At 42.5% G+C, this 24,575-nt stretch overlaps 1 protein-coding gene across 1 annotated transcript in view; it reads right to left on the reverse strand.

Annotated features, from left to right (window-relative positions):
• Positions 1-24,575, reverse strand: part of EFHC2 (EF-hand domain containing 2) — a 381,628-nt gene that overhangs the window by 55,056 nt on the left and 301,997 nt on the right. Inside the window, exon 12 of the mRNA XM_078656188.1 lies at positions 11,889-12,086. Coding sequence (XP_078512314.1) covers positions 11,889-12,086 — 198 coding nt within the window. The remainder of the gene's footprint in view (positions 1-11,888; positions 12,087-24,575) is intronic.

The raw sequence follows: 24,575 nt of genomic DNA on the forward strand, positions 1-24,575 counted from the left end.
GCCTGACAACTGCCGGCTTCGTGATCCAGCTCCCGCCACACAGAGCCTGACTGACGATGGCTTACCGATTCAATTGGCACCACAAGCTGTCCACCAAGCTTTCTGAACTACAGCCTTGGACTCCCACAACACACGTCGCTGCGCGTGGTTTGGTCCCCTACTTAGACCTCCCTCCTACCTTGACACACTGTGATATAAATCAGTGTAACCTGGTCCTGATGATGGCCTAACATCCCTAAAGGCCGAAACACCGTCGACTTCACAGCGAAACTCTGGGCGCTCCCCTCAAGGATACCATACTTAATTACTTGTGTATCACATTACCATTTATTGTTTGGTTATCCTGACTTTGTACAATTTTAAAGCTCACTTGTTCGCCGTCGTGCCCTTCACCGTCGCTGTATATGTTACCTCACCTGTCACTTGCACTGTCACAATCCTTCACGAGCACTTGTGCACAGTATCCAACAGGTTACATGGCATTTAATGTAACGCAGCACAACTCTTTAATTCTTTAATTGTTTGATCATATGGAATTGAATATGTCAAATATGTGAATTTACCAATACAATTTGTTTTTGCAGAGTATCTGATCTCTCTGGCTTTTTCCCCCTTCTTGATTTATTCTTCTGTAATTAATTGTACTGTTTCTAATTGTCCTTTTACTGACACCCCTTTGAGACATTGTTGTACCTTACAGATGTTTGCCCAAGTCTCATTATGGACTACCTCCTGTAGTCTGGTATTATTTACCATGTCAAAGACAGCGGATAGGTCCAAAAGGACCACTGCAGCCTTATCTCCGTGATCAAGGGTTGCCCTGACCTCACCTCCTCTGATAGTGTGACCAACGCAGATTTTTGTACTGTGGGCTCCTAAAGCCAAAATGGGAGTTATCCAAAATGCCAATCTAGTCCAAAAATGCAGAGAGGGAGATGTTAACATGTCCTTCTAGTACTTTTGCTAGAAATGGAAGTCTTGATATAGGGCGGTAATTATTTTTTTCTGTTGGGTCAAGTGTTGCCTTTTTTAAAGTGGCAGAATGGAAGTCTTTTTCCAATCAATAGGAAAACAGCCAGTTTTTAAAATGTTAAGCTATGTTGAGGCGATACAAAGCCACGCAAAGTGGCTTTGCATGTCCTCACAGATATGATGGAGATGTTTGCACCGCCAGAGTGTCAGAAAAGCAGGGCCGGACTGGCTACCGGGCATTTGTGTGTGCTGCCGAGCAGGGGGAGGATTTCTCCGTGGTGTGAGCTCATTTCGTTGATGGGGACCTGCGTGCGCTTTGAAATAAAAAAAGCAAAACGAATTTCGTTTTGCACACACAGGTCCCCATCAACGAAATGATCCCCCTGCTTGGCAGCACACACAACTGCCCGGTAGCCAGTCCGGCCCTGCAGAAAAGTAACACTCCAGCGGCGCAAGACTCTCATATATAAGCCCATCAGTCTTTTATCTTCGTAGGGTCGATAAACTGAGTACCGTCAGAATGGGCAACAATAACACCTTTTATTGGCAGCTCTTGGGAATGTCAAAACTGTGACATCAAGTGCTTGGTATAAAATATGTAATATGTATTTGCTGTATAAGTTCTAACCAAAAGTCAGAAGGACCATATGTGATTTTTTCCCAAAACCCAGATGTTTTCAACTAGAAGGGCTGGGCCCTCCTAAAATCATAAACGGGAAACATTTCTTTACCGCTAGATAAGATTACTAAGGCTGTTTGAAAATCATTGGAGCTGGCCTAAAATGGACCCCTCACTATATTTAGGAATACAATTTAAATGAAATTACTGCAAAGGGAAAACTTTGGTGAAATGTATGCAAGAAAAAAATGCAATCTGCCAAGTTTTGCAACTCGGACCAGGGAAAACACATGGGGCAGATTTACCAATGTGTCACCTAACGCAGCAGTCAAAAATGCTGTGATGTGTTGAGTGAAAGGGTGGGAACAGGAGAGCACCATATATACAGAGATGTGGCTCTCTCCTCCCCTTTCCCTGTTACTGTGCGGCACACAGACACATTTGTGCCATAGTGTGTGCATGAGTCTAGCATAGGTTTTGTACTGGAAGGGTTCCCTTCCAGTATAAAATACTATGCCTAGAAAACTTTTCCTACTTTGTATATGTGCTGTACATTGTAGAACACATGAAAAGTCGGAAAAGAAAGGAGAAATTACAACATTTCTCCCTTTGACATCTGGTTTGAAAAGGCGTTATTTTTTAAAGCAAAACCCTGTCTCAAATTTTTGGTAGATAGGGTTTTGCATCAAAAAGTGTTGGTTGTTGCATGGAAGTGCCCCCTTAACGCTAAGTGATGCAAAGCAACGCGAATCGCTACTTTGAGTTACTTTTAGTTTAATTTGCAGCGCAAAACTTAGGTAAATAATTAAAAAAAACATTTATGTGCTGGTTTGCATCACTTTTATGAAGCAAAGCTAGTGCAAAATGTTAGTAAATCGCCCCCACAGTTTTATCACATTATCCCCCATTCTGACCCACAGAACTCATAAAGATGCGGTAACCCTGCTTCCTGGAAACACTGAAGGTCACACTATGAGTCATTTTTCATGATGCATTACTGCATGTTCTTACCCAGAACACGCAATGTATGCCCCTAAATCTGGGAGATTTTACTAAATCCTCAGAATAAAACACTGAGCCTCTTAGCCAAGAGTAAGTCATAACGTATACCAATTTGAACAAAGGTACAGCCTACAATTAAATATTTCTCAACAAAATCTGCTTTAAACCCTCTTGTTCCTCCTGAGTGCCACAGTACACACACTGAAGCAGATAGCTGCAAATGATGGCAAAAGGTAGCCATTGCTGCTCCTACGTTTGACTTTCTCATCCTGAAGCTGCCAACTGAGAGGAGTACTAGGCCTGAGAAATGTCATACTTAACCTCAGCTTTCCTTTTGGTTGTCTCAAGGTAAGCAAGCTTCTCACAAAGTTGTGTCATCAAAGAGGATTGCTCCTCTCTACAAGATGATCCCCCCAAAAGATGAAAGGCACAATAGTATGATGACAGAGACTCCACACAAGGACAAGCAAGAGACCGCCATACAAAGAGTTATCGAAAGGGAAGCTGGTCATGACATCTACAGCAACAAAGACTGCACCACCCAAGACAGGGCCCCTCTCAATGAGAAAGTCACATCTGCAAATAATCTAAAAGAATGAGAGTCACCCCTACCTGACAAAAGGGACAGTGTAGTTAAGAACCAGACAAAAGGTAATTTCCCTTTTGTGTATCTTAAATCAATAAAAATGGGCACTTTGTTTGAGAACCAAATGGACAGATACCAGCAGAGAAAAATACAACTCACAAACATATATATCTTTGTTAAGTCCTTAGAAAACACAATATGATGCACAAAAAATCCTAAATTCTCTTTTATTTACGTAAAAACCTTTGCCGTTAAATCTCATACATTTAAAATCACAAGTCAAAAAAAGGAAGGGAACTGATAATCGTCCCTCCCTCTTCTAATACATTGTCAATTCCCAAAAATGATCATTGCATAATATACAAAATGAAAACATAAAAAATCTGTTCTATTTTTAAGAAAAATATAAAAATAGATTTTGAATCTATGATTGTTTTGGGGAAAAGAGTAGTCTGGGAAAAGTTCTAAAGCTGTCTCAATGGCCAGACCTAAAAAATAGAGCAGGTCAAGGACTACACAATAAACCCATATTTATGTTCAATAACTTACCGGTATGCTCTACTTAAAGAAGTTTCTCTTAGCCTTATGAAAGAACAGTAAAACTGTTATGTTCTTTTTCAGTTTTTTTCTTTTTCAGTATTGTTAAGTCCTTAGAAAACACAATATGATGCACAAAAAATCCTAAATTCTCTTTTATTTACGTAAAAACCTTTGGCGTTAAATCTCATACATTTAAAATCACAAGTCAAAAAAAGGAAGGGAACTGATAATCGTCCCTCCCTCTTCTAATACATTGTCAATTCCCAAAAATGATCATTGCATAATATACAAAATGAAAACATAAAAAATCTGTTCTATTTTTAAAAAAAATATAAAAATAGATTTTGAATCCATGATTGTTTTGGGGAAAAGAGTAGTCTGGGAAAAGTTCTAAAGCTGTCTCAATGGCCAGACCTAAAAAATAGAGCAGGTCAAGGACTACACAATAAACCCATATTTATGTTCAATAACTTACCGGTATGCTCTACTTAAAGAAGTTTCTCTTAGCCTTATGAAAGAACAGTAAAACTGTTTTGTTCTTTTTCAGTTTTGTTTTTTTCAGTATCTAATAGAGTTTTATATAGTGCTGGCTAGACCCGAAGGTATCAGAGCAGGGGCGGGTGGTGAGATTTGAAAGTGGTGGGGCGCAAAGTGATTTGCATACAGCACCACAGCGAGCGAGCGAAGCGAGTGAGCGCGAACCCCTTAAGAGGGGTTTGGGGGGATAATCCCCCCCAAGAAAATTTTGAAAAAAGAGAAGAAAAATTGTGCATTTTCCAAGCAAATTTGAGAAAGCAGGAAGGTTAATAAAGCAATTGTGAAAGTGCAGTTATTACATTAATAGATGGCATAACATAGGTAGCTGCTTATACAGTATAACCACAGAGCTTCATACATTCCGTCCTATTACGCTGCTGAATTCAGACTATAATACTTGCATGAAAATCTCAGCTCTAAGAGTAGAAGAAGTTGCACAGCAGTTGGGAGACAGCCTTTACAAAGCCCTCTGTCCCACTTGTTTTTTGTACCTTTCTGCCCCCCGTTCCACTCGTTTTTGTGCCCTTCTGCCTGCCTGTCCCACTCGTTTTTTGTGCCTTTCTGCCCATAAGGGGGGTTCGGAAAATTTTGAAAAAAGAGAAGAAAAATCGTGCATTTTCAAGAAAATTTGAGAAAGCAGGAAGGTTAATAAAGCAATTGTGAAAGTGCAGTTATTACATTACAAACACACGCCCACACACAGAGACACGCTTTCACATACAGACTCACACCCACACCCACACATCAATCCACACACACACTCACACAGACACCCCCCCCACACACACATGCTCACACACATATCTAGATAGATTCCACTCTCCACAATCACTACATGCGGTGCAAGCTCGCTACCACACATGCCTATTCTTTCGAAAAGGCAAATTAAGGATCTAGCATACACACACAGACACACACACTCACACACACACACACACACAAACTCATGCAGATTGTGTTCCTGTAGGGAGCTTGCTGTCAGGCTGTTTGAGGCCGAAGTACTTGCAGCCAGTTTTTACAGTCCGTCTTTGTTTACATCTTAGATGTACCCCAAAAGTGAGCACATCCCACCAGCAAAACCGCAAAACCATAAATATTGTAGCAAGGCCAACTCTGAAGCAGTGTAGTCTTACAGGCTAAGGGAAAGATGGAAGCAGCGGGGCCCACAAAAATATGGTGTCACTGTGGCAGCCATTGTGTGCTCTTTAGTCACATTAAAGTGCTGTAACATTAACATAATAGTGTTTAAGTGTATTTAGGTTCCGACAGGACAGGATGTGAGGCTGATGCCAGGCTTCCAGGAACAGGGTGCGTGTAACACAGTAAGCCAGAAGACTGCAAGGCGTAGAAAATTGCTGACATGAAAATTAAAATTAAGCTACTGCTTCTCCCTAGCCCACGCCATCTCAACCCCTTCATGGAATTCACACTGACTTCACCTCTGTACTGTATAACAGGAAACAGCCCACAAACTTTCCATTTGAATCCCTGTGGTAGCCGTAGTGATTTCTTCATGTTAGCTACTCAAACGCCATTGCCTAAAACTAAATCAGTAACCCCGAATGTCCAGACGGCCTGTTCCTGGCTCATTCATACCAGTTGTGATATACCCCCAAAATTCCTGTATGTGATCGTTGAACGGGACACTTGATTTACACAACACGACAGTCTGTGACATTATGTGTCTGCCAAGTCACACACCCACATCTCCTCTGCCTTATATTGGATACCTATTGGTTACAAGCTGCATGTATATGGATCGCTCTGTCTCTGCAACAGCTTCAGAGCTTCTCTGTGAAATATGGCAGACGTGGAGAAAACTACCAGGACTGTTGTACATGCTGCTAAAAGTCCCAATGAATTTTGCCTTAACTATTACATTCTAATCAGCAATGGTAAAGACAGCAGGGAATTGTTATAAATGAAGCTGGTCTTTATTTATTGTTTCTGTATGGAGTCTTGGATGCCTGTTTTGTGATTACCAAACCGCTGTAGCACAAATAAAGAAATACAACACAGAAAAAAAAACGATGCTCGAAGATAGCCTCAAATTCCTCCTTCATAAACTTTACGAGCTGGATTTCATAACTCACATTATTCCGTTTCTTCGGGGCCCATTTTCATGCAGGGTTCTTAACTATTAATTTCTGGATTCCCACAGCACCAACACCTTTGCCAGCTCGTTATGCTATAGCCTCAATTGAACCTGACCTGATTTTACTGCTTTGGCATCGGTTCTGTTTTTCTAACAACTTTCCACCTATGAACTTTTAATAAGCAGTCTCTTTCACTCAGACCCAAAGCACTGCCTATTCATAGCACATTCACTGCAGAGTGTGTACAGGTGACGTTTATCAATAATCTAAGCAGCCCAATAAAACAGGAGGAGCGTGAGCATTGCTCTCACTTACAAGCTGAGTATAGCATCCTCTGGCCCAACACAGTTGAAAGCTATAAAGAACGCTTGTGTTTGGAAGAAATGTGCTGCCCCCTTGCACCCCAGATGAGTCCTGATCCAGCTAAACTTGGCATATAAATGTCCCAAGAGAAGCACACTTCCTGTTGGAAGAGAGCATGAACCCACTCATCCAAAATGATGGGGGCTCCCTGCAGTGTGTCATGAGGGGCCTCGAGTCTCCCAAATCTGGCTTTCGGCCAGGGCTGGAGTGTACGAGTGCAGTTGTGTACCTACAGTGGGTTCAGGGGCCTGCTCTACCCCCTGCACTCCTGCACTCTTTCTGGAAGTCTGCACAAGTTTATCCGACACAGTAACCAGAGTACAAAACTGTGAAAGCAGCGACAAGCCCCCTAGCAATGAGCAAATAAGGCAAACCACGCCCCAATTTGCATGACCTAAATATTTTCTACATATATTGCTTCGAATGAGGCACACATAACAGAAACCAAAACTCTCATTAGCAGTTGCACAGCCTTCTCCTGAAAGGAAAAACAAAAAATAACTTTGAAAAAGATACAACGAATATAAAGTCTCAGATGCTGACCTAATCATTTGTGAAACCTCACTCAGAGAGGCCAAACATGAGAAGGAGGCTGTAAACATCAGAAACCAGAAAGCTGAGCAGGCGTGTGTACAACATGGACACAATACAAGACAAGATGACAACTAATGATGAGGCATCATGGTGTCGGCTATTGCGGTGGTTTTAAAGTAAAGATACATTTGTTATGCTTTTTCATATTAAGAAGAAACGGAATGTCAGGAAGGTGTACTCGTCAGTCAAGGAGCCATAAGTCCATATCTTAATTTCAATAAGCTTCCTTAAATGTTCAGTTCAGAGTGCGCCAACTGTACATAACAAAATCCAGGATGCCTAAACATCCTACAAGAATAAAGCCCGTTTTAGTTTATGCTATGAATCAGGGTGGACGGGCCCATGCATCTGGGTGTGCCGTGTTCATCACTGTGCACTGCCCTTGAACCCGATGGTGCAGTGCCTTTGATCTACTGTGACCCTGGAATTGAAGTACACGAGTGTGACTGTGCAGTGCCGCTGAAGCTGAGCGCGCAGTGCTAGTATGAAGTGCTCCAGGACATGAACAGTCTGTGCCACTGAGTGTGCAGCGTTCTCCAGTATACAGTATCCCTCGGGTGCAGTGTCCCATTAACTGAGTGGCGTGCCCCTACATGTACTGCTAGCTCCGTACAGTGCTCCCCAGTACTCGCTGGATAACTCCCGCACGGCTACCAGTACAAGATCGTCATACTACATTGCTGGCTGCTTCTCAAACTGCCTTTGGGTGTACATAAAACCAACCCTGTAGGCTGATAGGGGGAACTCAAACCATATTCATTTTTTGGCCTCTCTACTGAGTGGTGATTGTGATCTTCATTGGCTTCATGGTATTACTGTTCTGTCTACTGCTCTTCCTCTATCCTATTACATTATGCGTTTCCCTCCATCGCTCCTGTTTGCCCTTGCTGTCATCGCCCACTCTATAGCATTATCCTCGCTTCCATCTCCTGCACACTCGTTTACAGTCATTCCGTTTCACTCTCTTTCGCACTTTCCTCTCACTTTCATTCTGTTTCCCACTCCTGAGTTTCTCCCCTTTCTTTGCTTCTTTTTATCTGACTTCCTCTGTGTCCTCCTCCTTCAGCCATCTGTTCCTCTCGCAGTAGTGGCTCCTCTTCCAGATACTTCTCGTGCCTGGCTCCTGCACTCACTCGGATCGCAGAGCAGCCTGTGTCTCCGATTAACAGCCAGGCAGCGGCTTGCTTTTTAGGCAATAGGACGTGGCATCCTATGACTTGTAGTATTGCGGTTCAAGTTGTAAGTGTGGGCTGTAAACCAGAGCATGCACAGCCTTGTTGAATAACATGCCAGTCCGAAGGGCTCATGGTGATATGGGGGTACTTCATAACTGGGCAGATCTGATGTGAGTGAGCAACACGGGCCATGGGACAGACACATGTGCCTCTATGTCACCTACCCAGTGCAGAAGGAGCTCTAGAACCGAGAAGGGAAGTGTGCATTGATTACTGAGCTTCAATCACAGCTCTCGAAGGACCCTTGTTGAGGTGCAGCTTCACATAAAAAGGAACACTTCTCAACTTCACGTTCTTCCAATGTAGATTAACACAAACTTTGAGTTTGACCTGTGTGTCACTATCAAGAGACTGGCACACTGAAGCCAGCCTAATGCTGTTTCCAACGACCCTGGTGGTGAGTTGCTTAGGGGCCCAAATGAAGGCAGATACTTAGCATTAAACGAAAGCCAAAACTATTATAATTGTAAATGTATGCTTTTGAAATACCAGTGTATGAGGTTTATTTATCCTTTTTCATTCATATCTAAACATTTGGTCCACAATTCTTCTCTATTTTGCTCTTTCTCATTTTCTTGTTACATTAGGTGGTTTTCACATAGAGCCCATGTGCAAGTTACTTAGCGCCCTGGTGCTTTTCCTTGAAGACATACGTGTCCTTGCTCACAGAGAGTCGTCAGACCATGCGCAATATATGATGAGAGGGGCTGTGAAGGATGATGAGTTTCATCTGCGGTTTACATGGCATTGGCCCTTTCCCTCACTCTCTCCTGCTCTCATCTCTCCTACCACCTCTCACCCACCTTTCCATGACATTATGTTGTTCACTCTGCCTCTCCTGCCTCTTGTCCACTCCTCTCTTTCTATACCATGACCCCTTCCCCCAGCTCACTTCCTGCTCATCACTTTACTCGTGCATTCCATTTGCTCTTTCCCTTTTTTCCACAGTTTTTCTACTTCTCACAACCTTTTCGCTTGTACTCTTTTTCCCTCTCTTGAATTGTCATCTCAGTCTCTTGTCTCTCGTCTGTCCACCTTCTCTTCATCTTCCTCTCCTTCTTCTGATACTTCCTCTGCCAGGCCCCTGCCTCTCATCACTCCTACTGGCACGTGTCTCCATTTACCAGTCAGTGCAGAGGCCAGAATAGCTTACACGTGGCCCCAAATCATTTATGACAACTTCAGCAGTCCCTTGCTTTTCAGTCAACATCACAGTGCATCCTGGGATGTGTAGTTTCGCTTTCAAATTGAAGAATTCTATGAGTTTTGAGCACCTGCTTACAAAATGGGCGCATTAACATGCCAGTGTTGCCTGAAGGTGCCACTGGTGACATGAGGCCACTTGTTGGCTGTTGTCCTGAGCTAAGGTGAATGCCAACACATGACACTGGCACAGCCCCCTGCACATCTGCTTTCTGCATCCGTACAGGAGGCGCACTTCAGGAGGGAACAAAGTAATGTTGACACACTTTTATTCACAGCGCTCAAGTAACACTAATTTGGAATTTTCACACGAACTCTCATAACTTTGGTCTATTTTATGTTTTTTATTCCTCTGAAATAAAAAGAACATAAACAGATTTGATTTGAAGGTGACAACAATTAAATAATGGGACATTCGCAAAGAAGTAACTTTGAAGTATATGCCCAAATCTAGTGGAATACATTGAAATAACTTTACCTCTCCAACGCATGCCCTGGCTCAGACAAAAAGTTTATCATGCTGATGAAGTCGGACATCTGGTCTGTTGCTTGCTGCTGCCTGCGCGCATGTTGCACGTTGAGCCCCGGGCCTACACTAGTAGAAAGAAACTACTACTGAAAAGAAACGTCACGGGGCACGCACTTCCCTAATGGCCAATCACTGCATGACTTCACATGCTGAAGTCACAGTGATTGGTCATATGCACTGCGGCTGAGGCACTGTGCCACCACCCCGAGCGGCATCCAATAATGGATTGCCTGCCCTTCTGCGTGGTGGGACCAGCCAATCCTGGCGCTGCATGCAGCGCCTGGATTGGCTAGGGGGGCACAGTGACTACTCGCCCTGGCGCTGCTTTGAAACCCCGGGGGCTGCTGCGGCCCGGCTAAGCAGCACCCCCTTCGGTCCCTCTACAGTCAGGTTACCAGCGCGCATGCTCAGGCTAGGAGCAAGCCTGCCATCCTCATGCGCAGTACTGCTGCTGGCCTGCTGCAGACCAGCCAGCCCCACCTCCTGCGCACTCTCCGGATTCAATCGGGTGTATCCCGGATTGAAGCGCTGTGGCTCGTATTATATTATATTGTGCTTCTGCAGGCAAAATTCACAAAAATGATTTAGCGGTGCGTCCAGGCTTAGTGGGGCTACGCCCCTATGCCCTAATGGACGCACCGCTGCTGTATCAGAGCACTTTACATGAGAATCAACAATGTAACAGAAAAAGATCAACAATTACACAATACATCAAAAAAATATACAATACATTAGGAGAGGAGAGAAATGAGAGAGAAAAGTAGTGGAGGGGACAGGGGAGGTGAGAGAGGGAGGATAAGGGAAGAGACAACAAGGAGAGACGAAAGGAAGGCCGTCTAAAGATCGACTGGGTAGGTGACGACCAAGGAGGGAATCCACGGCCCATCTCCCCTATAGCTAAACCAGGTAGCTCCATCGGGCATCAGACAAAATAGTTCAGTCTCAATACATTGAGAGGAGAGAAGGAGAGACATAAATAGAGGGAGGATGTGGGAAGAGACGAAAGGAGAGACGAAAGGAAGTCTGTCTGAAGACCGACTGGGTAGGTGACGTCCAAAGAGGGAATCCCAGGCCTGTCTCCCCAATAGCTAAACCAGGTAGCTCCAACGGGCATCAGACAAAATAGCTAGATCTCAATTGAGGAGGGAAAATTCACAGATAAACAGGGTGGGGACTAAAGGCCAGGACAGGTGAGGGCAAAGGTCAGTAGCAGGAAAGTGGAGAAGAGTAGAGCGGAGAGGGGTGGGGGGTAGGGGGAAGAGGGAGATAAGGTCAGGAGAAACGCAGGAGGGTTTGTTGCGGCCATCATTTTAGGCAGGTACAGGCAGTAGTATTTCAGGAGAGATCACGGTGTGGGGTGAATACATCGCAGCTGGGGAGACTGAGAAATTCTTTCGATCACCTGTTGTTTTTTTATTAACATTTAATGCGTTTCAATATCGTTTATAAAATATATTTGGCTTCCTACACTTTGTTTCATTTTGTCATGTTTTGTAAATATGATTTTTTTCTGCCGCTTATGGCATGTTTCGCACTCTCGTTCTTTTAATACGTACATCATACCCTTTAATATCTGTGGCAAGCCAGCTGGCTGCAAAAACAGAATTCCTACCTTTCTCTGTCGTTGTACGCGAAGACGTCAGATAACTTGCCGAACTGTTCAAATGCTTTCCTCTTGAGTTGTTCCTGTGCCACGGCGAGCAGCACACTCAAGTCCACCTCCCCTGGGTCGGGCACGCTGTAGTGACGTCCAACGGTCATGATCTCGTGCTCAGAGAGGGCGCCGTCTGATATCCGCGCGAGCAGGTTCCTGCGGAGGACAGGAAACAGGAAGAAAGTGAGAAGAAAAGGATAGTTCTACTTTGCATACTTTATGTTTAGTCAAAAACGCTGTTTCTGTAAGAAGTTACTGTTACCGATATATTCTTTGTATTTCTTTTTCAACCGTGTTTCTCTATTGAACCACCTCCTTGAAAGCTTTTATCACAGGTAGCCTGGTGTGCATATTATTTTACGGTTGCTTGTGATTTTATTTTTGCATCACTTCTGTGTCAGACAATTGCAAGGAAGGAGAAAGATGGTGGCTGTCAGCCGGGGGTTAACTTTTAGCTGTTGCACTGCAGTAGTGGAAAAAGTGACAGATTTTACACTGGAAAAAATAAGGAGAGGATGTTTTTGGGATTTGTAATAGGGGCTGTTCAATGCTCAAAAAACGTTTGGAGGGGAACTTCCCTTTAATGATTCATGATTTAACAGTGTTTGTGTTTCAAACTTTTCCCTGGAAAATTAGGGTGCATTTTCACCTATTCCTGAATTAAAATGTTTAGAAAACAGGAAGAACTCAAAGAAACACCACATATGAGTTAGTTCAGTCTGTTCCTGAACAGGCCTGAAGCTCCACGGTCAGGGAGGGGACATGAACTAGGGACTAAACCCATTACACTGCTTTACAGCAACATGAATTACTAGGAATTTACAGCAACAAGAATTATTAGGAAATAGTGCTGCCTAAAGTGAACCTACAGTATATGAGAATTTTAGGTTAGTGGTCTCATTCAATTTCACCTCAGCTGAAGGTATCATCATAAATGTATTGAAGGGTATGCAAACAACTAGGAGGTTTTTAAGAGTGTTCCAGAATTACAAGGCGCACAGCCAGAGTATCCGTAAAGTTTAAAGGTTGAAATGAAGGTTATTCAATGGTTAGTACAGGCAATAGGGCGAACGGTAGAACCTCACAACCGCTCAAAGATGGACCAAGCTTGGTACATACAAGAACAAAAGAAAACCACAATGCCCCTGCACTTGTACAGAATATTATTGAGGTGTCTGGATACTACAATGTCACTTTTGCTCAGTTTGAAGAACAGATAGAACAACATCCAATTCATACAAAACGCTCAATAGTGGGTGACCATCGTGAGACAAAATAGAGAAAGAGGTTTAGAATGTAGTCCGTTGCTGGTGTGAAAAAAGTTCGGTTTATTGTTCCTTTAGGTAGGCCAACACGTGTTTCATCGCAGGGAAACAGACTGCGAATCTTCAGGGCTGGATTAAAACATAGAGAGTACATTTGCGATCATATTTACATTGCAATTGTACAAAGAGCTGACTGGGTAGTGTCACCATTAGTGAAAAAGAAGACATGCCAACATGTGACTGTAGGTGACTCAGTGTTAGAGTGTATGGAGACATTTTTTTGTGGGGTGACGAAGTGCCAATCTGTGATTTCTGCTCTTATTATTCATAGTGGTGCGTTGTAGACAGTTGACAAAAAGTGGCCGTGGAAAAATATATGGTGCTATACGTGAAAAGGTTGTGTGCAATAGTGAGGTGTCTGGCAAGATAGTACGAAATCCCGCGTGACTGTAATAGTGAGTATACGTACATATCTGAGAACTCCTAAGATATTTATTTCCTGACAGAAGTAATTGGTATATATTTCTCATCCTCTAATCAGGGTTTATTTCGTTTGTATTGTAAATCACAACTATTCAATACTGCATAGCTGAATATTTCTTGATTTTTATGTTTATGCGTTCTGGAGATCCAGCTGTATATTTGATGCTTAGCTTATACTTTTGCGAAAAGGTTGTGCGATGATTGTACAAACTGTCTACCATACAGACATTCACTCGTCTGAATCTGAATAAGTCAAAGATTGAAAAAACGACAGATCGTAAAATACTTAGTTCAAGAAAGTCTGTATAAGAGATCATTAGTTCCAGTATTCGTCTGGAATTAAGTGCAAAAACGGACCGTGCAGCGCATGCTCAGTGGATATATTCATGAACTAAATAGGGGACAAGGAAACACTCACCCTATTTATTGAGGTGTGGAGGCCACCTCGGCTAGATTAGTTCAAAGGGATCTTGTAAGGCGGAGTTTCACTGTGTGTGTGAACACACTCCGTAAGACCTGATGAGTCTGTAGATGATGAGATCGGGAGTTTTATTTTACAAACACGTGACCCGGTGGATTATTTAGTAACATGGACCATTAAAGCATTGAAAAACCAGGTGGGTTGAAAAACCGCGTGAGATACTGAAAAAGAACGAAAGACCTACCTCATTAGTATAGCACCCAAATTTAAACCGGGAGGAGAGGATTAACAGGTGACTCCCATCGTGTGACGATGTCCATAAACAAAGAAAAGGCGGGTACACCTATATTTGTCCGTCACGAAAAATAAATAAAGCAAAAGCGGTTTGTTTAGCCTTTCAGCTCCTGTCTGTTAAGTGGACAAGGCAATTACGATTCTAAAGGAGGAAGGGAGCGCCAAGCACCGGTCGCTTACCTTTTCCCAGTAGTTCTCCCTCTTGAGTTTCCCGGCGCCGTTTTCCGAGGACGGTCACGTGACAGGAAACCCGGCCTGAAGATATACCGGCTGGAGGTTTCCTGTCCTGACAACAACTAGACCGTCTAACCTAAGTAGTTCCAATATGCATGGGGGGCTATGGAGAAGAAATACTACGAGTCCACATAAGTTGCAGTGGGCCTAAGTGGACTTGTCTAAGGTCTTTCTTTTAATCTAGGAGCAATTTTATTTGAATATTCATAAGTCTTGTGCAGTTAAATCTTTGTTGAACAAGATTTGCGAGTTTTTTAAATTTTTTGGCGGTTCTATGGTACTAGTTTTACGTGGATAATTAGTTATGTAGCGAGCATGCGTGCAATGACGCTCATAGATAGTGAAACGATTATATATACAACAAATTCTTTCGTTGTTTGTTAATGTTTTGTTGTATATGTGAGGCTTATAGATTACTATTTAAAGGAAGGAGGAATCTTTTTGTGAATGTTCCTCACATACAGTATAGTATTGTAATTGCTCAGGAGGTGTACTGATTACGTTACGAACACACATGCAAGGTTTAATTTGTGTATGTCCAACCTAGTTAGATTATCTAATCCGCAAAATAAATATGTTATATAAGAATATGTAGAAAAATCCTATACTGCGATTATATAAAGTACTTGTTATTGCTATTATTTGCTTATTTGACATACATAGTTCTAGTTATCCAAGAAGTGCAAGAGAAACAAAAAAATGTATATATATAACTTTCCAAACATAACGTCCCCACAGAAAATTATACAAAGCATTTTTTTGGGGGGGGGTCGTTATGCCATCACATTCTTAGCAGTACGTCATTATCTACAAGTTCAAAATTAGAAAAAGACGAAATTGTGTCTCTTTGATGAGTACTTTGAAATGATTCGCTTAATGAAAACAAGTTAAGGACCGATGTGCAACATGTTTCAAAAAAATAATACAATAAAGTAAAAAACACACAAAATATATTGCTACTATTTCTTTCTTTCATTTTTAGTTGTATGAATTTTCGGAATACAAAAAACTGGGTTTTGGATCCATTGGGTTTGCTAGTTTCCTAGGAAAAATTGCATCTCTGGGTCATAGTTCAAACCGTGTTCGATACTTTGCAGACGCATTATCCATGTGGCTTCTTTGCGTCTGAGTGTCAGTTCTCTGTTACCACCTCTTATGTGTACAGGTACGGTTTCGATTCCATAGAAAGAAACCGAAAAATCTTCTGTGTTGGCCTGACACGTAGCCACATGAAGAGCCACCGGATATATGGGAACCTGTTTTTGGATGGCTCTCATGTGTTCAGCTATTCTCTCTTTTAGTGCTCTGATGGTGCTTCCTACGTAGAGTTTGCCACATCGGCATTCAATGATATATACAACATATTTAGTGACACAATTGATATTGACTCTTATGTCATAAGTCTCTTTGTCTGGTCCATAAAAGTGTTTAGTTTTGTGTTTGGCCCATTTGCACATGGTGCAAAAGCCGCATTTGAAGAACCCATTGCTACGTTGGGTTAACCAGGTTGCTGTCATGTCACTTCGTGGGACGGTTGGACTCAGTCTGTTTCTCAATGTTCTCCCTTTTCGAAAGGTAATCTGAGGGGTTGTAGGTATTACAGCTTTCAAGGTTGAATCATTTTTAAGCAGACCCCAATGTTTCGTCATGCTATGTCTGAGTGAGTGATGCATTGCGTTGAATTCAGTAATCAATCTCACTGTAGACTCTTTCGCAACTGGTTGAGTTTTGGGTATCAGTGTATCCGGTCTTTTGATTTTTTGGAGTTTCCTCTTGGCCTGAGTCAGGACGCCTTTAGGGTATCCTCTTTTCTCAAATCTGGTTTCCATATCTTGTATGGTAGTTTCAAGATTCTTGTTATCACTGCAGTTCCTCTTGGCGCGGAGGAATTCTCCAAAGGGAATTGATTTGATTTGGTGATAAGGATGAAAACTGTCGGCTCTTAGGATAGCATTGCAAGAGGTCGGTTTTCTATATAGTTTACTTTGGAGTTTGTTTTTCTCTACGTAGAACTCCAGGTCTAGGAACTCTATGTTAGTTCTGCTTGATTTCATAGTAAACTTGATTTCCCAATCGTTGTGATTGAGATGTGTGAAAAAGTCATTCAGAAGTTCCTCTGTTCCTGTCCATAGTAGAATACAGTCGTCTATGTAGCGACCCCAAAACAAGATTGAATCAGTGTATATAGTGCCTTTCGGGCCCCAAATGTGGTCATCTTCGAAGGCACCCATAAATAAATTAGCGAAAGATGGGGAAAATTTCGAGCCCATAGCCACTCCGCGTTTTTGTTGGTACCATTTTTTGTGAAAAATGAAAAAATTATTGTTCAGGATAAGATTCATCATGGAAATCAGCATTTGTGTGTGTGCCCAAAGAGACGCCGGTCGTTTGGACAAAGTTTGGGTGATTGCTTTCATACCTAAAGTTGGATTAATGCTGGTATAAAGTGCGATGACGTCCATGGTGACTAGAATGCTGTTGGGTTGCCATTCAAGGTCTCCCAAAACACTTAGTATGTGCTTAGAATCTTGTATAAAAGAGGGCAAGTTCCTCACCAGTGGGTTTAGAAACATGTCCACATACTCAGCAATTCTCTCGGTAGGACCTCCAATACCCGAGACGATCGGCCTTCCCGGGGGAAAGGGTAGATCTTTATGGATTTTGGGTAGAGTGTACAGCCACGGGTATGTGGGTTTGAGTACCTTGAGATATAAGTATTCGTCGTCATTCAAGAGACCCTTCTCTTTCCATGTTCGTAGGTGGTCATTAATGGTGATTGTCAGAGTGCCCATGGGGTTGTTGGCGATGGGTTCGTAGCAGGACTGGTCTGCTAGCTGATTTAGTATTTCATTGTTATAGTCGTCTGTGTTCATAACTACAATATTGCCTCCCTTGTCTGCTTCACGAATGACGATGGTGGGAGTTTTTGTAAGTGTGGTAAGTGCAAGACGCTCCCCTTTGGTCAGATTGTCTTTATAAATGAAAGTATCATTGTGTTTTTTTGTATTAATTTTGTTCAGATCTTCTAGAACATGTCTATGAAAGGTGTCGATGCTATTGCCACCCGGTAAGGTAGGTGTCCAGGTGGATTTGTTTTTCAAGCCGCTAACCATACCCAGGTTAGTCTCTATGTTCATTTCCTCAAGAAGTTGTCCCATTTCCATAGGACTATCTTCCCGTTCGGTAATTGATAACAGTAGATGAATTGCTTGAACATCTTTTATTGAAAGCTCATCATTTGCCACAATATTTGAGATATTTTGTACATTTTTGTCGCTAGTTGTTTTACCTAAAAAATGTTTTTTAAGTTTCAGGCCGCGAATAAATTTAAAAAGGTCTATTTTGATTTGACAGATATCGCCTGTCGAGTATGGGTTAAAGTTAAGGCCTTTAGAGAGAAGATTGGTCATGTCAGTGGTTAGGGGAAAAGAGGAAAGGTTAATTACTTGTACCTCCTTATCTTCATTTCCTACTTCCTTGTCGTTCCTGATCTTAGTTTTTTTCGGTAGTCTTCGTTGACCACCCCTGCTGCCTCTGTGGGTCTTGGATTTTGTGGTCTCCTTTGAGGCAGAGCCCTGTACACTTTTCGGATCCGCTCCATTTCCACTAAAAAAGGAGTGCTGTTTGTGTCTGTGATGTCACCTGTCTCTGTTCCAGGTTCGCTTGTACCTGCGCTGTTCAGGGACGTGTTGCTGGACGAGACTGAGCTTGGGGCAGATATGTTATCGCTAGGTCTAGTAGGATTGGTTGATCGAATCATCGCATCGTATTTGCGATCATAAGTGAAAATTCTACCATTACGGTAATCCCCATCATCTCTCTTTATTTGTCTGGCTTTCCTTTCTTTAATTTCATCTTGATGTTTGGCTAAGAATTCGTCTAGGATGGTATAGTTTTTCACGGTAGGTTCTGGTAGATTCAGGTCTTTTATCTCTTTTTCCAGGATCGCTATCTCTTCTAGTAGTTTAACTGATTTGCGATCTGCGCTCTCTATTAAGATGTCCATGAGAACAAAAGAATTATTGGTAACAGAATCCTCCCATTTCTTTAGAAGATCAGCATCTAAAATATCGTAGGTTGGAAAGATTTGGGAGCGTAAGCCTCTAGGTATCTGTTTGAGTCGCATATATTGTTTAAGCGTGGTGGCATCCCACCACCGTGAGCTTTCTTGCTTCTTCAATCTTTCTAATTTTTTTAATTTATCTTTTAGACCCTCTATACGAGGGGGACCGGCATTGGCCGTGGCGGTGTAAGTAGGCATGCCTTTTGCTAGATTTTCGAATAAATCTGCCGCTATTTTGTCTCTGTTCATGGTGAGATAGATCTGGTCAGGAGGATGTGTTCAAGGTTAAGATGTAGTGTTAGTTATTGTAGTGATATACGGGGGGGCAGCCCTCTCTGGAAATCATGAAGTATGCAAACAACTAGGAGGTTTTTAAGAGTGTTCCAGAATTACAAGGCGCACAGCCAGAGTATCCGTAAAGTTTAAAGGTTGAAATGAAGGTTATTCAATGGTTAGTACAGGCAATAGGGCGAACGGTAGAACCTCACAACCGCTCAAAGATGGACCAAGCTTGGTACATACAAGAACAAAAGAAAACCACAATGCCCCTGCACTTGTACAGAATATTATTGAGGTGTCTGGATACTACAATGTCACTTTTGCTCAGTTTGAAGAACAGATAGAACAACATCCAATTCATACAAAACGCTCAATAGTGGGTGACCATCGTGAGACAAAATAGAGAAAGAGGTTTAGAATGTAGTCCGTTGCTGGTGTGAAAAAAGTTCGGTTTATTGTTCCTTTAGGTATGCCAACACGTGTTTCATCGCAGGGAAACAGACTGCGAATCTTCAGGGCTGGATTAAAACATAGAGAGTACATTTGCGATCATATTTACATTGCAATTGTACAAAGAGGTGACTGGGTAGTGTCACCATTAGTGAAAAAGAAGACATGCCAACATGTGACTGTAGGTGACTCAGTGTTAGAGTGTATGGAGACATTTTTTTGTGGGGTGACAAAGTGCCAATCTGTGATTTCTGCTCTTATTATTCATAGTGGTGCGTTGTAGACAGTTGACAAAAAGTGGCCGTGGAAAAATATATGGTGCTATACGTGAAAAGGTTGTGTGCAATAGTGAGGTGTCTGGCAAGATAGTACGAAATCCCGCGTGACTGTAATAGTGAGTATACGTACATATCTGAGAACTCCTAAGATATTTATTTCCTGACAGAAGTAATTGGTATATATTTCTCATCCTCTAATCAGGGTTTATTTCGTTTGTATTGTAAATCACAACTATTCAATACTGCATAGCTGAATATTTCTTGATTTTTATGTTTATGCGTTCTGGAGATCCAGCTGTATATTTGATGCTTAGCTTATACTTTTGCGAAAAGGTTGTGCGATGATTGTACAAACTGTCTACCATACAGACATTCACTCGTCTGAATCTGAATAAGTCAAAGATTGAAAAAGCGACAGATCGTAAAATACTTAGTTCAAGAAAGTCTGTATAAGAGATCATTAGTTCCAGTATTCGTCTGGAATTAAGTGCAAAAACGGACCGTGCAGCGCATGCTCAGTGGATATATTCATGAACTAAATAGGGGACAAGGAAACACTCACCCTATTTATTGAGGTGTGGAGGCCACCTCGGCTAGATTAGTTCAAAGGGATCTTGTAAGGCGGAGTTTCACTGTGTGTGTGAACACACTCCGTAAGACCTGATGAGTCTGTAGATGATGAGATCGGGAGTTTTATTTTACAAACACGTGACCCGGTGGATTATTTAGTAACATGGACCATTAAAGCATTGAAAAACCAGGTGGGTTGAAAAACCGCGTGAGATACTGAAAAAGAACGAAAGACCTACCTCATTAGTATAGCACCCAAATTTAAACCGGGAGGAGAGGATTAACAGGTGACTCCCATCGTGTGACGATGTCCATAAACAAAGAAAAGGCGGGTACACCTATATTTGTCCGTCACGAAAAATAAATAAAGCAAAAGCGGTTTGTTTAGCCTTTCAGCTCCTGTCTGTTAAGTGGACAAGGCAATTACGATTCTAAAGGAGGAAGGGAGCGCCAAGCACCGGTCGCTTACCTTTTCCCAGTAGTTCTCCCTCGTGAGTTTTCCGAGGACGGTCACGTGACAGGAAACCCGGCCTGAAGATATACCGGCTGGAGGTTTCCTGTCCTGACAACAACTAGACCGTCTAACCTAAGTAGTTCCAATATGCATGGGGGGCTATGGAGAAGAAATACTACGAGTCCACATAAGTTGCAGTGGGCCTAAGTGGACTTGTCTAAGGTCTTTCTTTTAATCTAGGAGCAATTTTATTTTATTGTATTGAAGGGTATGTCAACATTGTGCCACGTTAATCAGTGGTGTAACAAGGGGGGTGGGGAGGTAGCAAGAGTTTTGGGGCAGTTAATTATGCTGATGGACATTTCGCCACCTGCATTGCAGTGCCTAATCAAACAGCACTGCAGTTGTAGAGGGCATAATGCATGTGGGCAGGGTGGTAAGGTATGCAGGGGCACCACCCTTAAAAATAAAACAGCAATCACCACAGGCCAATCAGTGGCATCCAGAGTTGTGTCGGTGTTTGCTCCATTGTGAAATGTCAGCGAATCATATTAAAGCTGTGATCGCAGGGGCGGCTCCTCCATGTGGGCGGAGGAGAGTCACACCACTGCTTTCTTGCAGTTCGAGAAGTAGAAACATAAAATGGTATTATTAATACCATTTTATGTTTCTGCTTCTTGCACTGCGAGAAAGCAGGACGGTTTGGTTGGGGGTGTATACTTGAGGGCAGGGGAGGAGTGGCTAGCCCAATGCTGTGGGCCCTGACTGTTTGGTCGGCCCTCTGGGGGCGACCAAACCAGTCATGCACATTCTCCCTTTTCTCCATGCAGGCTTCATGCAGCCTCCATGGAGAAAATGGCCTCCCCATAGACGCCTGTGCGGTCGGCGTACCAATCATTCACAGCGCTGCCATTGCAGTGTTGTGATTGGCTATGGGGAGGGGAGGGAGGCTGCCTATTTCCTGTTCCTGCGGAGGCAGGAAAGCAGGAGCCGGAGCTGGAGCTTGGAAAACACGGGTCCTGGGAAAGGTACGTTTTATTGGATTTTTAAAAATTATTTAAACCCCCCTCCCCACACGACCCCCCTTCCCTCGTGACCACTCACCCATCCCCCCCATCCCACGACCTCTGAGTCATGCCGACCGACTGTAAAGTAGGGCCGAACTGCAAACCAAAATCAGACCTGGCAAACATCTTCAAACTAGCCCACAGTTCATGTGGCAAGCCAATACTGGGCCTTCGAGGACAAGACCGTGTCATGTTAGCCCCTGCTGCTCTGAAAGCAGCCCATTAGCCTGTAGCCTCCCAGGGAAATGCCAAAGTGGGTAGAATGGCCAGTTCGGCCCTCCTCTAAGCTCAGCAAGTAAATTGGCGAGTGGTGTTCAGGACTGACCACAGGACTGCAGAGTGCATTGCATGTATGCTAGTGACACTTGAAAGTAAAGAAGTGAATGTGGTGTGTGGGGTGCACATTGAAAGCCATCCCTGTGTAAATGGGGTTCCATTGACTTTGTGGGACAACACAACTATAAAGGTACCATTTTTGGGCAGATTTCATGCTTCCCACATTGTGGGCGTGTGACTGTGATGGCCATCCAGAAATGCATTAGTGCAGAGTGAATAGGGTGTCATTTGAAGACCTGTTTAGTATAAATTTGTGTGTGTGCATTTCACAAAAAAACACAGGTTTCCTTTGTGAATTTGCACCACGGCATGGAAAGGCAATGCTTGGTTTGCTCTTTCTGGTTCTTTCGAGAAGGATTGACAACATCCCAAAGTAAACTCAATAAGGCAACTTTATTTAAGGCACAGCTCTTTATTAGCAGTAGGAAACAATGAGGACAAGGCTGTGATGTTTCATCTATGTACAAGATAAAAACAATTATTTAACTTCTGTGGATATTCTGCACCCCTGAAGCCATCACTAATTTTACAAGGGAATTACATGTATATATGTCTGTGTTGAGGTTTCTAACTGCCTGATTTGATGGCTCTTTAAATGTTGATATTGCCGAATGAATACTCGTAACAAGATGAGGCGGGTAGGTAGCATGTGACTCTATGAACGAAGCAAATGCCAGAAAACCGGAGTTACAGGCAAGTCATTTCTTTCCTTCTCCAGCAGTGGATCTTTCATAGACTCACATGCTTGAATAAAAATGATCCTAGCAGTATCATATATAGCAGTTGACAATAAAGTAAACAGATCTGAGCACAACTTGTCCTAGTGCTTTCCCTCTGTTGGTTTGAACATCAGTGTAGTAATGCCTAGCAAAAGCATGCATTCCCACCAAGCCGACACTATGAATGTCTCTTAGCAGAATCGCTGCAAACAGTACAATTGTCTTCACCATAGTCTTTGTTGAATGTGGTCTGACTGTCCTTGTCATTGTACTGTTCATTGAATTGTTGTGATGCAAACAGTAATCAATCTGGCTAATGTTTGTTTTGTAACTGCTTTGCGCTTATTTACTAGATCAAAAGGCACAAAAAGCTGATATGTCTTACGGAATACTTTAGTTTTATATAAATAAAATCTAAAATATTCTTGTATATCCAACAAATGTAGCAACCTTTCAGCTGCTGTGCTGGGGTTTCCACAAAACGTTGGTAAATGCAAGTTTTTGGTTCATGCGAAAAGACGAAGGAACTTGAAAAATTAATTTTAGGTTGGTTACCAGAGTTACCTTATTCTTTGGAAAATACAAAAATGGCTTTTTACATGAGAGCACTTGCATCTTGCTTACCCTTCTTGTCAATGTAATGGCTATAAGGAAGGCCGCCTTCTAGGGCAAATGCTGCATCAATGCCTTGTGAATGGGTTTAATCAGTGGTTGCATTAAAGCTGCGAATAGAGTATTCAGCTCCGAATCCGGAGTCAACCTTGACAGTACAATGTCGCTTTTTTGGAGTCCTTAAAAATCTAGATACCACTGCTAGGTGAACTTTGATTGGCATGAACTACAATCAAGATTTAGCCATATGTAAGAGTTAGGGTAAAAAGTGATGTGGTGGCGTTTCTACTCAATTAACTTTTACTTTCTTTGTCTATTCCACAAAATGTTTCCATTTCAAATGATAATCTTTTAAAATAGTGGGTGCTGTCCTGTCACCGCCTTGAAAATTTGCTTGCACTCTTAGAGGACTGATTCCCTCTTTGGTGCTGGCTCTGCCTGTTAGACTGGCTGCATTGTTGTCTCTGTTGCCTTGATTGCTACCCATAAGATCCATATTGTTTGCATGGAGGGGAAAAGGATTCCTGTTGATTTGACCTCTGATACTGATGCTTGTACACTCTAAATGGTTGTCTGGTTTGTAGTACCAATTAGGATCTTGAGGTTTCCATACAAGCCTCGATCATTTGTAGAGCATCCTCCACCTATTCCCATTAAAGGGCATGTCCATAACCCACAAATGAACGTTGTACCTGAAAGAGGTACTCTTTAACTGGCCACACCCTCTCATGACTGTAGTATTTCTGATCTATCTAAAAGGACAAGACGTGGCACTTATTGCAGCATCGATCAGTGTAGATGATACATGAACTCCTACTTTTAAATCAGCTTTACCTTTATCTTCATCAGGCAAATACTCCAAGAAAGGTGCAATGTTGCTCTACTGCTGTCTGTAAAATCTACCAATTATAGCGGATGTGTTAGCTATTTTAGTCTCATTTACTAGAAGAAAGTTTACTCTCTTGCCCATTACGACCCACTTTCTACCTTCCTTATAAGTGGAAGCTGTGCATGGTTTCGATGGGCTCCATGACCTGGGCTGCACCTGAAACCACTTGAATCTGTCTTAACCTGTTAAATATACATGGATGCCTGCATCTGTAGCCTTATATTACTTCTT

This window comes from Lissotriton helveticus, chromosome 8 (assembly GCF_964261635.1).
Source record: "Lissotriton helveticus chromosome 8, aLisHel1.1, whole genome shotgun sequence".
Lineage (NCBI taxonomy): Eukaryota > Metazoa > Chordata > Amphibia > Caudata > Salamandridae > Lissotriton > Lissotriton helveticus.